The 16,051-nt window shown below is 37.0% G+C and overlaps 1 protein-coding gene across 3 annotated transcripts in view; it reads right to left on the bottom strand.

The window, feature by feature from the left end:
• Positions 1-16,051, bottom strand: part of LOC134535905 (catenin alpha) — a 74,522-nt gene that overhangs the window by 56,726 nt on the left and 1,745 nt on the right. For all 3 annotated transcript variants that reach the window (XM_063375278.1, XM_063375276.1, XM_063375277.1), the window contains exons 3-5: positions 10,244-10,433; positions 5,785-5,951; positions 4,599-4,808 (exon numbers count right to left, since the gene is read on the bottom strand). In XM_063375278.1, coding sequence (XP_063231348.1) covers positions 4,599-4,808; positions 5,785-5,951; positions 10,244-10,433 — 567 coding nt within the window. The remainder of the gene's footprint in view (positions 1-4,598; positions 4,809-5,784; positions 5,952-10,243; positions 10,434-16,051) is intronic.

The raw sequence follows: 16,051 nt of genomic DNA, 5'->3' as shown, positions 1-16,051 counted from the left end.
ATCGTTGGTGAAAGTGCGTCAGTCGACCCACAATCTGTGAACGAATGGTTGCCCTTGCTTGGAAACATCCTTTGCCGATACCCGCCTCGCGATGTTTACAACGCGGACGAGCTGGGGATGTTCTATAATCTGATGCCAGATCGTACTCTAGCTATGAAAGGTGACATGTGCAAGGGTGCAAAGCGAAGCAAAGAGCGCCTCACCGTCCTTCTGTGCTGCAACATGGACGGCAGTGACAAAATGAAGCCTCTCGTGATAGGAAAATTCCAGAAACCCAGAGGATTCAAGGGCAATGTAATTCCATGTGATTACGATTTTAATAAAAAGGCATGGATGACTTCAACGGTGTTCATGAGATGGCTTCGCGGCTTTGATGCAAAGATGGGCGCAGCCAACCGAAAAGTTGTTCTCTTTGTCGACAATTGCCCAGCACATCCTGCTGTCGACAACCTCAGGAACATTGAACTGGTGTTCCTGCCAAAGAACACCACCAGTGTGCTTCAGCCTCTGGATCAAGGCATAATACAGCAAGTGAAACTGAAGTTCCGCGAAATGCTCGTGCGGAGCATGGTTTTAAAAATGGAAATTGGCAAAGATGTCAAGAAGTGGGATGTATTTAGAGGGATAGAAGCAATTGTTGCTAGTTGGAGGGCCGTGCAGCCTACAATTATCGCCAACTGCTTCCGACATGCCCACTTTGTCACACCAGTCGACAAAGAGGCTACCGTCCATGTGCCTCTTGCTGCTGCCAACTCTGAAGACCCGGACGACCCGCCGACAATGGATGCCGAACCCCAGCCAGGCCCTTCAACGGAACCGGAGCTGGGCCCTGTGACAGTGTTGACACCTTCCCCTTGCACTGTTACTAGGCCTTGCGACGATCAAATGTGGCAGCATTTGGCCCCAGACTGTACATTTGAGGAATTTGTGAGAGTGGACGATGACGTCGCAGTTTGCGGTGCCCTTGATGATGCCGGAAAATTACAGCAAGACTCCAGTGACGAAGAGGGGGAAGGAGAAATGGAAGAACTCGAAGACGTTCCCACAACGAGAGACGTCCTCAAAGCTGGAGACGTCTATGCATCAATGCTACGACATCATGGTGCAAGTGAGGAGATGTGGTCTCACTTTACAAAATTGAAAGAATTTGTCGAGAAAGCTGCCATTAAGCAGAAACAGACCTCAATTAAGGACTTTTTTAAAAAGTAGGGCAGTTTTAATATAACTTGATTTTTTTTCATTAAATGAGTTTACGTGTATATTTTTTCCCCCTCGTACATTAAAACATTTCTTTGTTGAAGTGAAAGTTAACAGTGTGGAATATGTAACTTAACTTACATGTTCATTAAAACATACGTTGGTGTGTTACGTATGTAGAGCACGTATTAGTGTTTACAACATAATGACCAGCTGTCACGTCAATTACGTTGTTGGATATTATGACTTAACGGGTGAGTTATATTCAGTGCTGGATGTTGCCATTGTATGGGTGATGGTTTTGTAAAAAGGCCTACTTTTATGTTAAACGTTAAGCAGAACTCTTTAAGTTTGCATTGCATTAGTCTACTGCTAAAAAAAATTCTGAATTTACTTGTGTAAATTTTAAAATAAATTAAATTATTTAAAACAATGATGGGGCGGTTGCACTGAATATTTAAAAGATAAATGCTGTTTTATCTAAACAGCACGGTAAAATAAACTATCCCGCTTCTCAAAATCGTAAATTATTTTTGAAGTTAAACAAATTTAACTTATTATCACATCTTTGTTTACCGTATACAACCACGTAATACATCCACCCACTTTTTATTTTGATAAATTAGAGGGGAGATGGTAGGTGGCCAAGAATGTTTTAGATTGCTTTTGTGGGGTATTATGTTTTAAACTGCGGTCCTTGTGGTTCTAGGTCTTGAAACAGCATTGTAGAGCAAAAAGTACAAGTTTGACAAGTCCAGTCTGTGTCACTTATGCCTCTTTTATCCGCTGTCCAGGCAGAATTTATTTTTTACTCTGCTGCCGTGGCTGGTGTAGATTGTGGAGAGCAGATAATACGACCCTTTATTTTTATTTTTACCATGCCAGCTTGCTACTGAGGGGCGCTATCTTTATTTTTATTTTTACCGTGCCAGTTTACTACTGAGGGGATTATAGGCTGTTACCGTACATTGTGCTCTTAGAAGCCAAATTTAAAACACTTTCCACCATTCACTGCAGCATACATTTAACATTATGAAAAAAATTGGTATAAACATATTTACTAAGCCTAAAAACTATTTAAATAAAAAAAAAAACATCGTGGCTAGTTAACCCTACGAACAGAATTACTTTCGCTTTATGGTCATTGATGTTATGGTGAATATTGAATCCATCCAGCCACCCTAAGTGACACTTTTTAAGGTAAAAAAGTTTTTTTTTTTGAAGTGTGAAACATGTTGACAGGGAAACGCTTCGTAGCCATGCGTCACCCACCCGTATTGTTGAACGGAGGGAATGGTGAGTATAGTTCTTTTGCGGTAAATAAATACTTTTATGGTCCTACTAAATGTTTCCATACAAGAAGTTTTTTAAGTTTCGGTGATTTTCCAGCAGAAATACTGTTCTGTGACTTATAAACAAATTGTACCATAACTACATACAGTCTTAACGGTGAGTAGGTGCCGAGGGGTCTTCAAAATGTTTTTATTTTACCGGGAATGGAGTATACAACCTGGCTTTCATCGCACAAAGCAACGGAGTGAGGAAGAGGTGACGAGGGGGGAGGAGGGGGTGGGAAGGGTCGAGGGGATAAGGTTGTACACAGTTTCTCACGCAGAAGGTGGGAGAAGTTAAAATAGGAGGGTGGGGGATGAGAGAGAGAGAGAGAGATAGAGAGCGAGACAGGATGGTTTGTGGAATCTGGGAGGGATGAACCTTGAATGAACAAAGGAAGGAGAGCTGCAGCCAGCCTGTTTGACGAATTTCCCGCGCTCCCACTTACGTCGTACAAGCTACGGCCGTCGTGTTTTAAAAGGAATGTCCGATTTTTTTTGTTCTTCTTATACGAACATTAGAATATGAAAAGCCCTTACAAAATATACGCTGTGCGGTAAATAATATCTTTTTAAAAGCTTTTGTTATGAGTTTTTTTTTTTACAGATTTTGGTTGTACCTAGTGTCAAAATTTCCGATTTTTTTTTACGGTTCTTGAGAATATATTCGTAATCTTGATGCTTCGTAAAATCCGGGGTTCATAAAATTGGGTATTAATAGTATTAATAGTTGGCAGAGGAACAGCAGACTGCAGCAAGCCACCCCCTTCCCTCCCTCAAACCAAGCTAAGACGTATGCTGCCGATGAGTCACTGCAGCCGTATAAAAGCGCTGTTCATTCCAGAGACAAGCTGTGTTCTACATTAGAATATCATCTCTTAAATCCAGCGCATTGAAAATACCATCTTTTTGAAACTTATTAATTTAATAATTTTGACCTTAAAGCTTGCTGCATAGCTATTTAACTACGGAAAGCAAGAAAACGTACATGTAAACTAATCACTAAAAATAAACTGTCTTTTCTTTAGAGGTGGCCTGTAGGGCGACGGACTTGTCATGAAGGTTGAAGTGGGTTTAAAGCAAGCCGACTGGCATTGTGAGTGACAGCATCCTGCCATTGTACGGCTGGTTTCTTGACGAGTAATTGATGGTGGGGGAAGGGGGGGGGGGGGGGGGGGGTCGAAATCAACTGAAAATTTCGGGAAAAATCTATTACGACCCCCCCTCTATTACGACCCTATTCCTGGGAACCGTGAGGGGTCGTTTCAGAGAGGTTTCACTGTATATTAGTAATTTTTTTCTTTCTAAAAAAAATAATAATTGAGAATAGTAAGGATGTGGGTATGATCACAAAATGAAAACACTCTGGAACACTCAGGGACAAGCAGTAACACTTGAGAACACAACTAGCATATAGAGCTTGCTAAGTTATGTACCTATCCCCCTGCCCCCCCTTAATGTTTTCCCACTCGCATTCTCCTCCTATACCGGTTCCCCCATCACATACCTAACGATTCACCGCATCTGATCATAATTTTCGTACTCTCAAAAATTGTAGCCCCCTCAGCGAAGAAGTTTCATTCTTTTAATTATTTGTACACAATTGTTACAAAAATACAATTAATTGTAATTATTTTCTTCACAATACTGGAATTAGAATACCTACTTTCAATAGTCGTAAGCAATCTTTAATTTGTACGTTAAGTAAAACAAATGATCTATTATTCAGAATCACTAAAAATTAACAATAAATATGCAAGGTTCTTTCCTGTATTAGATAGCAACATAAAATTAAAAAAAAAAAAAAAAAAAATACAACTATACCTAACTTAATTTTTTAGTTCCTACATTACAAGTTATACATTTGTAAAGAAATTATTTACCAATTGTTAAATGTTGCATGTTGTGTGTATTGTTTTTGTTTTGTCGTCTCGTATTTTGTATTGTTTTGTTCTTGTCTGCATGTATCTGTGTTTTTTGTATCGTGCCCACCACCCAAGGCCATAAGCTGTAGGTAGGCATGCAACAAATATTAAATAAATAAATGAAATATATAAAAAAAAGGCGGACCTTGGAGGCCGTCAGCAACATGGTGGAGTGCTTCTTGAGCACGGCTCGAGCGGCGGCCAGGTCGTCCCTCAGCTGGGGGTCCTTCAGCTCCTGCTGTCTCTTGGCCGCCTGGCTCATCAGCTCCGAGGCGTTGCGCCCGAAGGCTTTGATGTTGTCCAGCAGCTCGGACTGGCTCGACGCGTTCTTCAGTTTCTCCAAGTCGTCCTCCACCTTGCGGCAACGAGCGCCATTCATTACTTATTTATACAGCGCGGTCATGCAACCAAAGAATTGGTCGATTAAAAAAATCTTTCACTGTGCATGCTCACAACAAAACACATAAACACAGGGATTTAAGATATCACCTAGTTGAAAAAATGTAATGTCTCATTATATAGGTATAGTAACTGCAGCAAATTTAGAGAAAAAAATATTCATTTCTTTAGTGTCCAAATATATGAGATGTGTAGATGAACAGACTCCTTGACACAGAAATAAAACTTCATCCCACCACTACTATTTCCTAGCCTTAGTAACTAAAAGCACTATGTGATTTTGTACTTTCGTCAGTGGGAAATTATGTCAAATCAAATGGTCTGTATGCAATGATAAAATTCTTCCACACCATAATAAATTTGCAATTTTTTGGAAGAGTATGTTAACTTTAAATAAGTCAAGGGAAATAGAATGCCATTATTTACTTCAAAAATATTTCTCAGTATTTTTAGTTTCAAAAAATGGACCAAACATCTTGTTGAAGTTATTTGCGGTAAGATCATAAACGGTTTTCTATGAATCTGTACATATGAAACATTTGACCAATTAAGGTAAAAATTAAAAAGTCTCGTATTTTCTACAATGATACCCAAAATCATCCACCAAAGTTACAGTTCACTCCTTCCTTGACCTTTCAGTATTATTACAAATACTTAGAAAACAGTGAGAACGAGAAGGAATAGGTCTACAATTATGTCTTTCTGACAATTATAACTGTCTCCACTGTTGATGTAATGCTTTACGAATTAGGCCCTGCATCTGCAAGTCATTTAACTTGAATTTGCACAGAATCCGAATGATTAGAACTTCGGTTAGAAAAAAAAAGGGGTTTCATTAATTCAAAACTGCACAAACCATCAACTGTAACATTGGTAAAACTAACATTTAGAACTAACAACAATAGTTAATAACACAAAGTGTTTTCACTCACCACACGGAGTGACTTCAGCAACAGATGAACGTCCACCATGTCTGCAAGAATGAGGAGGCGGGTGACAGCGGAAAGCAAGTTGCGAGCCGCCCGCACCATGTTGCCTCTCTTCAGCGACGAGCACGGGTCGTCTGCGAACTCCCGCGCTGCTATGCTCATCGCTTCTCCTGTTGCATAACCCACTGGCATGAGAGCTGCTGCCATATTTACACTAAGCCAATGGTGCCAGCCGTACATAACACACAAAAATGTGTTAGGCCCTTTTCATAAAAAAAAAAATTTCCAACTCCTTTTTATGTTTACTGGTTTCAAGTGGAATCGAAGCTGACAAATATCCAGTAATTACTAGAGACCTGCAAAATTCGCGGATTCATTGACCTCTAGGATAGACTCCACAGTCCTTTAAATACTCGCGGAAATGTCACCTGTTCATTGGCTACTGACGCATGAGACGTCGCAACTAGGCTGTCCGTAATTCGGCACTTTCTTGGTTTAGTGTTTCCCATTGGCTCACAGTTCCCCGGATAAAATGTGGGCCAATCGCAGAAGCGGTACGAAGGTATAGTTGTTTTGATGCTAGCCTATCGCGAAATGAACCCGCGAATTTTGCAGGTCTCTAGTAATTACTTAAAACTAATTCCATTCCTCGCAAAGATTTAAAATAGTGATGGTCGCAAACTCAACTTTCTTGAAACTGAATCGCAAATTCGAATCCCAAAGAGTACCTTGAATATACCCTTAAAGTCAAAATCCGGGGTCCCAAGAAGACAAAAAGAAAAAGGGGGAAAAAAAATGTTAACTATGGCATTTAAACATTCAAACCTTTAAATGTTTGTTTTACAATGTAAGTTTCCAGAATCACTACATATTTTTATAATTAAATGTTTAATATAATGGGAAATGGTAACAGGAGAAATATGAAGAAAAAAAATTGACCTAGTTAACTTCAGGGGTTATCAGTGTTGAGTTTTTAAATTTACTTAATTTTTTCTAATATTTTTGTTACAATCTTTTTCTTACAATACCGAATCCTTTAACTACGATGGATTTGATGGTATTCAAGGATTTGAGTGGCCCATCTATAATTTAAAAATTTATTTTTGAGGATTACATAAATATATATAACTATAATTTCAGTGATCGCTAATGTGTCATACTCATACAATGAGGGTCATGGGTTTAATCCTAAAATCCTGGCATAATTCACATTTATAAGCATAATTTCCTTTGTACTTGGTTTTTGCCAGGATTCTTTGTCTGAAGGTAAGCTGATGCAATAGTTTGGCCAGTTGCATTATAATTAGAGAGACAAAGTTCGTAGCAGTGAGAAAGGAAATAAGTGTGTTGGGCGGCTGTTATGTGCCCGCATGGCTGGTAATTTGTCAAGGTATTTTTGTGATTGGTTGAAAATGATGTCACTGGTTTTCGTGATTTTTTCTTGTAAATTTTTCCAGAAATGCCTTGCTATGAGAGGTCAGAAATTGTATACTGCTATGGTTTTGTGAGTGCTGTGCTATGATTGGCTAGAAAGTAACGCACCTGCAATGTCCTTCGGGCATATGCGGCTGCGTAGCCTTGTTCCTCAGTCTGGACAAGGTACCGAGTAGGTCGCATGTGGGACAATGATTTACAAAATAATATAAGTATACGAGTTATAGAGAATTTAGCAGTTGTGTGGTTCAAGTGCTACCTTCTATCATCAACCCATTTTCATATTTCGGAATTTTTTGACGTGACGTCTAATAAATTGATGAACGCCGGCTGCACGCACGAAAAAGTGTCCCGTAACGCACATTGTCCAACTACGATGTGTCCCATATGCTCATTGTATGCTTGTGCCGCATCTCTCTTCCACTCAATTGGAACAACCATCGATTTGACTTTTCAATTATGTTTTCGTTGTTTGAATTATTAATATTATGTAATTTAACGATCGTCCACTGATTTTCAGCACAATCGGTACGGTTATTTAAAAGTAATGTTGAATTTTAAAATACGTTTTTGTACGAACAATGGTGTTTTACAGTTACACATAATAATTCAAATTACACCCGGGATCTTTTGCACAATGTTTTAAAAAAATATTGTAACACATTATAAATAAGTTTGGTGTATTTGGGATGCGTATTTGTTATAAAACCGTATTATAAAAACGAAATAATATTACTCCCATACGGTGCTTCCATCTATGGTGAAGGACGCGAACTGAACGAATCGCGATATCTATCCGCTTCCGTGACAACCAGGCACTCATTAATACATATTTTCCTTTGTTTATCGTGAGGGGCGTTATTATTAATGAATTATAAATAAAATTTCGTGCCCGGGGCCACAAATGCATTTCATTTTGAGCACTGGAAGACATAAAAACGTAAAATATTCTTGACAAATTTTAATCTGTGGTTTTCATTGCTTATTACAACAACAATTTCGGCAATAAAGGTTAATTTGCATTTAAAAAATCTGATTACTAGTATAATTTCAAGTATTTATTCTTTTATTATTAAAATAAAAATGATTCAATTTTATTCATAAAAGTATGCAATCATTTCATCAACGTTTTGTTATGAGGTTGTCACGTTAAACTATCGTCCGTAAACCGACTTTACAGACAACCAATTTTTTTTAACTAGAAGTTTTGACCACAGTTGGCAGGTGTTAGCCCACAGCAATGTTTGAGTGATTGCACCATTGTTCTGAGGACGTAGTCCTTCCGCTTCGTACCATGAGTTAAGTATGTAACCTCGGGACTTAACTACAAACTATACTTACATATTCATCCTTGGTACCTGCGAACAGTCTATGTACTTGGTTTTGGCATTGGAGAAGAGGTTATGTACGAATATTTGTAAACTTTACATGTACTTTTTTATGTAGTCGCAAGATGGCTGCACAATGCCTGTTAATTTTCTTCAAGTATCAATAAAAATATGTTAATATCAGTTTGGTGTCCGAGACATTATTTCAGTGAATAAATCGTCGACAGTAACTTTTTTTTTGTGGAAATAACATGATTTATTCAGCACCCAAATGATTTATACAAGTGTTTATGAATGTCCACTTCAAACCAAATTTTAAGCTAGCTCGGGAGGTCTGAGGTGTGACACATGTTATTGCTAGCTTGCACTCATTGCCATAGAAAAATCCCTCAGTAATGTACAAATAGACAACAAAAGACAAATACTTAAACACACGGAGAACAAGTCAATATCAGCTCATGGTTTTTTTTTTAAAGATATCCAGCATAAACCCGCAATGGTGTATAACCATAATATTACGTTAAGTCAGTCTTCCCAAACGCAAGAATCGTTCAAACATAATTTTTTTTTACATCACTGATGAAAATCTCATTTAAAAATCATGTGAAGTTCCACTTTTGTTGAAAAAAATTCACCAAAAATTTATTTTGATTAATAAAATAAAACAAGATGACATAAGACACATCTTGATGAGGATGGGGAGACAGAGTGGGCACTTATAACACTTATAAACCTGACCCAAGGTTTGGGTTAGGTGTTTTCAATAAAACCAAGCCTCTGACACACTTGGTTATATATATATAGAGAGAGACACACACAAACACATGCACAAAATTAAATTACAAAAACTGAAAAGTTTTAAAATTTAACATAAATAACACATAAACACACAAGAAAATTACAGATTATATACTATAACTAATCCCAAAGAAAATTTGTATAATAGATAAATAATATTTCATTAGAAAAACAAGGAATGTAGACAAGTAAACATGTTTTTAATAGACTTAATACTAAAAAGTTTACTTAAATAAAAAAAAAATCATTTTTTTGAAAACACAACAAAAAGCAGATGTTTAGAAGGAAAACAGCAGGTAATAAAAAAAGGCTAAGGTTTTATTGAAATCGAAAAAACCCATGTGGATTGGGGTTTTGCAAGCTTATAAGGAGGATGGAAGTGGATTGGGCTTGGAAGTGAGTGTGGTGAGGGAGGGAACAATGTAGAAAGCTAAAAGGTAGGAAAGTGAAGTAGAAGGACTCTCTGCCACTGGGTGGAAGCCCAATTATAGGAGAAAATCTAAGAAAATAACATAATAATAAGTGCTCAGCTTTTATTAAAAAAATATTAGGTATTTTTAAAATATGTTAATCAGTTTCTATAATTTTCAATTTTTGCTTGTCAGCACAACATTTTTGCTATCAATTTTTTATGCCAATAATTTTTTTTTGTAGTACCTGCAAATTATGTAGTTTAAGTTATTGTTCCTGCCATATTATTTACAAATCAATAATCTCTACATTAAATTGGTGCAACTTAAACAAAACACAAGAAATATTTCTGTACTATAAAAATACATAAACTACAGAAAACAGTTTATAGAAATGGTTTTCAAGCAAAAAAAATTATCTTTGCAAATTAAGAGATAGATAACAGTCACCATAACTTTTTGTAAATATATAAGGCATACAAAATTGCTCACCTGTTTTGCGAACTTCCTCTACTGCAGAGAGCATTTCTTGTTTGATATCAGGGTTTTCATAAGCAATCATTTCCCCTTTTTCGATAAAATTCTCTGTGGCTTTTTCAACAGCTGCAACCAAAACATGTGCTCGTTTTGACCTCCCTTTCTTCTTTTTGGATGGCCCCTTTGTGTTGACTAAAGTTGTCACCTGTTTGAATATATAAAAAAATGGGTGCATAGATGTTACACAGATAAGAGGGATAGTAAATTTTTAAGATACTCTAATATTTGAAACATGCGTAATCATGCACTGAAAATAGACCTTTATTTATTTGTGTCTTCAATGGAATCTAGGAATGCATTAATGGGTTTATGATAGTTGATAATATCATTAATAATAATAACCCTATTGGAAATGTCTATAAAAATTGTCACAATTCTAATGCTAATACCGGATCCAACCTCCAAGTTGAGAGTTTACTGCAAAGTCATCAACTGTCCGAAGTCGCATCCACCAAACCACCAGTTTAACTCCCTCTGTGACATTACACGTTTCTCCTACTGCCGACAAATTCACCTATCGTACATCACTTCTAGGAACTGTCATACTACCAACAAACTCTGCCAGGCTACTTAGAATAGCACCAAGTTCAATTAAAGAATGTATGGATACAGATTAAATAACACTAACTGAATGTAAATTAAATGTGAATAAAAAAACATGTATCTTAACTTACTAAGGCAAGATGGACTAGAGGCTCACCTCAATATTTAGCTAGGAATAAACTCTATCTTATAATTCAGTATGAAGACTTTTTGTTAAGTTTGGGTAAAAAATAAATACAACCTATATATTTATTTTACATTTGTAACATGACCACCAACAGTCAGAGACTTTTTTGGTGGGCATGACATATACAGACAATATACAAGGTTATCACTACAAATATATGGACACATACCCCTGTCGATACCAATAAAAGGCAAGACATAATTTGTATTTGGAAATTTAGTGTTCACGGCATCTTTTTCTCCTTTCCTATTTTTTTACATGTAGAGTTTACTGACCAGCTACAATCACTGAATGGACAGTAATGATGTCAGAAATTAGAAGATATCAATTTTAAAAATGTCAATGTATCACTGTATTTTTTTGTATAACATGACTCGTCTAATAACTTTATGTCATATTCTAGACTAAAAACATTTAAAGGGGTTAATGAAAATTACATTACAGAGCAATGCTAAAGCAAGAACCATTAAATAATATGGCAAACTATAATGCTGTCTCTCAAAAGATATTTTCAGAATTTCCACTGCAATGAATAAATTAATTAGGGTTTAAGATCTTGTCAACCTCAGGATCATTAGAAAAGGTGAGGTGTAATAAGATGAGAATTGAGGTTACTAAGGTGTCCACACAAATCTCTAAAACAATATCCCCGATTTTACCCTCGGTAAAATTTAAAATATCCTTCACTACTTTTTTTTTTTAAAAAATGACCAACTAATGATGTAATTGTCTGTAAGAAATAAAGAAAATTCAGTATCCCCCATCTCCATAGCTGGTCCAGTTCTTCCTCCACTTTCTTTATTTAAAACAGAAACTTGCATAGGGCCTACTATGTCATTTTATAGAGTGTATGACTCTGCAATAAAACACCTTGTGGAAAAAAAAAATCCCTTTTGGGGGATGGCAGACTGAAGCATTTCCCACTTCAGGCCTTACCTACCTGGCACACATAGGGTGGCACAGCTTCAGAAAAAACCATGCAATTTACAAACTGCTCAAGATATCAGAGTTGTGTCTGTCTAAGCAAAGAATTTAAGAATATGCTGCAGCGAGTACTCTGTTCCTGTATTTTTTTTTAAACTGTATTTTTAGAAGAGTTTGATGACACATGGCTCTCTGACCCCTGTTGTGAGTGAATCCCTGTCGTGACGAGGGCGCCAACCAGCCTAAAGTAAGGGAGTAAACGGGTTCTCACCTTGTGGCTTACAACAGGGGGCCAGGGCAATAACGAAACCTTGAGCTGTTGGCCGCTCGAGACGTCATTTAGAATGAATGTATGTCCGTAGTTCGGTCTATGTCATTAAGGCACTGGCTGCTAAACGGCAAACCACTCACGAATCTCTAGCAGCGAAGCGCGAAGCAGTGCTCAGAGGCATCCGTCGCGGATGAGAGACGAGCTACGACTGATTCCCACGCACCGGCACACGGCGAGCGGGAAGCAGGGGAGGGGGACGCACGAGATGCGTGAGAGACATTACGCGGTCCGGGTCAGATTACACAGTAGTTTGTCACACCAGCCGCCGGGCTCGGGTGCATTCACCGCTCGAAGCACCACTCAAAGCACTTTGTTACACTCATGCCAGGACCAGACGGCTCTGGGCAACAGCGGGCCTAGGGACCAGGATGTACACGACAGCTGCCGTCAAGTGTATAGGGCTAAAATGCTAGATTTGAGAATAAATTTTAGGCATGAAATTCTAGGTACAGATTCTCATGGGATGTGCATCACATGTTTATCTTTATTTCTCCACCACATAATGCTATGGTTACTGCTCAATACTTATAGTTACCCAGTGTAAAACGAGAAGACTGCACACCAGTCCACAGCCCTGCTCTTAGAGGCGATACCCTGCTAAGAAGCGCCAGCGAGCGTCGCACTTACCATCCCACCATACTAATGAAAATACACCCCTGGCTACGTGGGGCCCTTAAATTATCATCATTAGGAAATTTCCATGACTTTACCAGGATTTGAAGTAAAATCACTATCTCTGACCAATTCTAATATATCTGACTTCCAGAATGTAAACGCCCTGATTATGGAAGGGTGGGGAAAACGGGAGTATCCAGAGAAAACACACTAGCCCTTGGCATCATCCGCCATGTTTCCCATTCGAGAAAAATCAGGAACAGGATAAAATACAACTTACTACTTATTTTCTCTTTCAGAATAAAGTACAGGAAGGAGTGAATATTTGAGGAGAAATGGTTTCTCTCACACAAAAGCACCCTGACTGAAAAGCCCGGCACTTCAAATTTGAATTTATTGGGTTGAAAATATTGTCAGCATCAGAGTCATTAGAGATGATGTGAGAATGGTGAGAAAGGATCGTTGAAGGAAGGACTGGATTGAAGAAACAAGGTCGAGTGCTCTGAGAAAACCAAGGGGGAATCAAAAACCTGAATCTACTTGGTGGAAGGAGAGTAATTTGAACCCTAAATACATCCTCTACAAGCGAACAGAGCTTTCACACCCTACATGCGTGTTTAAACTTTCTCGGTAGGAAGCCAAGTCAAGTCGGACTCACAATCCACAATTGTACGTGTACAGGCACATTAGGTTTGTTTTACTCAGTCTCTTTTGCTCCCTAGGAGTTGTAAGAGTTACAATTAAATGAACCTAGGTCAAAAGGAGTTGGTAACTCTCATATAGGTGAAGAGAATACTTTAGGTTTATTAATTTTTTATTGGACATAAAAAAAGACACCTTAAAAAATACAATAGCAACTTAAGATTCATCTGGAGGTAAACCTGCTTAGGCGATACCTAATATTGTGCCCCTAATGATGAAAACTTAAATTATGTTGTACGTGTTTTAACGCAATATTGTCCATACAAACATACTCCACATGACCTGTAGTAATAAAAGGAATACATGTTAGCAAAAATACTTTATTCATAATATCATGGGATACAAATACACATCATTATTGTCATTTGTAATGTGATACATATTCTTCTAAATATATGGGATATAAATACACTAAACATTATAAACACAGAAGTAGATGATCACTCTCAGACAACCAGCAAACGACTCACCCTCACAACTCTTCGAGAGAAGCATAATATCAGTGACCTGAGAACATCTTGTCCCCTTGAGTAAAACAGCCATCCGCCAAACTGTTTACGGCAAGTAAAACACGCAAGGGCGCCTCAAGAGTTAAAAGGTCAAAAAGAGACTTGAGTGAAAAGAGACTTGAGTGAAACAAATATCTTAAGTTTCTGTTTGTTGTGTTTATTCTCATAGCCTCTAACCAATGAGTGTTGATTTGCTAGTCATGGCAGTCAATAAACAGTTGGATATGATCAAGATCATACAAGTGCTCTACGAATACTGATACTCTTAACTCTTAACACCCACTACTTCTTATTGCAAACTCAGGCTTTATAAATAGTCAATGATTGTTGCACACTCTTATTGTGAAATCATCATGCAAAATTATTTGCAGAAATGAATCCTGTGAACAAGAACTAGGCCTACATTAAGTTTGAGTCCTACTTTTGGATAGCAAAATAATTTGTTTCCTTGTTCAATTCATCAATCTAAACACTGGTTTGAAACAAATTTGGTAGGTATATTCTAAATCATAATACCAAAACAATACAGATGATGTCACCAATATGACATTGCTTATGTTATTACCACCCTCCTTTCTTTTGGGACTAGCACGGGAATATGGAGTTTTGGGCGGGGAACTATAACACACTATTATTCACTCATTCATTTTTTTTTAACAGTATATTTTTCTAGTATTGTTAACTAGAATATTATTCTCCCTGCTCTATTCTATTTTGAGATACTAATTTTTCATACTCAAAAAATTATGTCTGTAGGTGTTACAACTTATGGCCCTATTTATGATAAATATTCAATTTACCGAAAAATACAAGTTGCCTGAAAAGTGGTAAATTATGAGGAAAAAAATAACAGTAGACAGTGAAATAGAGTATACCATGTGGGACTGTATTCGTCACGATATCGATAAAAATACTACCTATAATTTTCTTAAAGGTAACTATTTAAACCTCGGTATTGCAGAATAGACAATAACAGGTGGGTATATTTGCTATTTCACGATACCACTAAATTTTGATCATGAAAATTGTTATTTTATACAAATGAAATACTGCTATTGCAAAACAAACTAGACCTTGTAGAATTTTAGTCTCCTTTACGATAACTTCCACGTATAAATTACCAATTTACTAAAGTGAAATATGCAAAAGTTTTTTTAGTAGCCAACGTACCTTCACCAAACCATTAACTTTGTTTTTATCACTTTAACGATTTAACAACTAACCTACAGGAAAACGAGCCATTTTTACATTAAGTAAATGGTAAATATGTAGTTGAGCGGTATTTGCGAAAAAAAATGTTAAAAATCCGAAAATACCTTTATTAGATGTTCTTCAACTTCCTCTTTTCATTGAAAGCGGCGGAGATAAGAAATTCCAAATACTTTAGGAGATATCGCCGTTCTTATTTTGCTATACAAGACCTGTGTAATCAATCGATCGTCGCCATATTTTTTATTGCTGTGTGTTTGTGAATGCCTAATTAATGATAATGGTCGATTAGGTCAGGTCAGTTACATTATAAATACTTTTAACTAAGCGTACATTAAAAATAATGTAAATTAATTTCAATGGTTCTTTAGTTTTAAAGTATTTATAATGTAACTGACCTGACATAACAAACCGGGACAAAGGATGAACAGTAACAACTTACGTAATTTTTTTTTGTTACTTATTACTTGCGCAACAATAACAAATAAGACTTTAAAATTAGAAAAGTTAAAAACTCACCTAAGTTGGAGGCGGTAATTAAACACCGTTTAAACAATAAATGAACTAAATAATCACGTATTGGTTCATTTGAATTCTGGCCTATCACGAACAATCACGTGACATCATTATCCAATAAAAAAATAGATACTCGTAAACAAGAAACAATGGTGAATTCCACATGAAAGCACTGGTATAATTGTGATGAAATTTAAAAATTCGATATCTCCTAAAGTATTTGGAAT

The sequence above is a fragment of the Bacillus rossius genome, chromosome 10 (genome assembly GCF_032445375.1).
Source record: "Bacillus rossius redtenbacheri isolate Brsri chromosome 10, Brsri_v3, whole genome shotgun sequence".
NCBI classification, from domain to species: domain Eukaryota; kingdom Metazoa; phylum Arthropoda; class Insecta; order Phasmatodea; family Bacillidae; genus Bacillus; species Bacillus rossius.
This window is presented reverse-complemented; position numbering and strand designations above follow the sequence as displayed.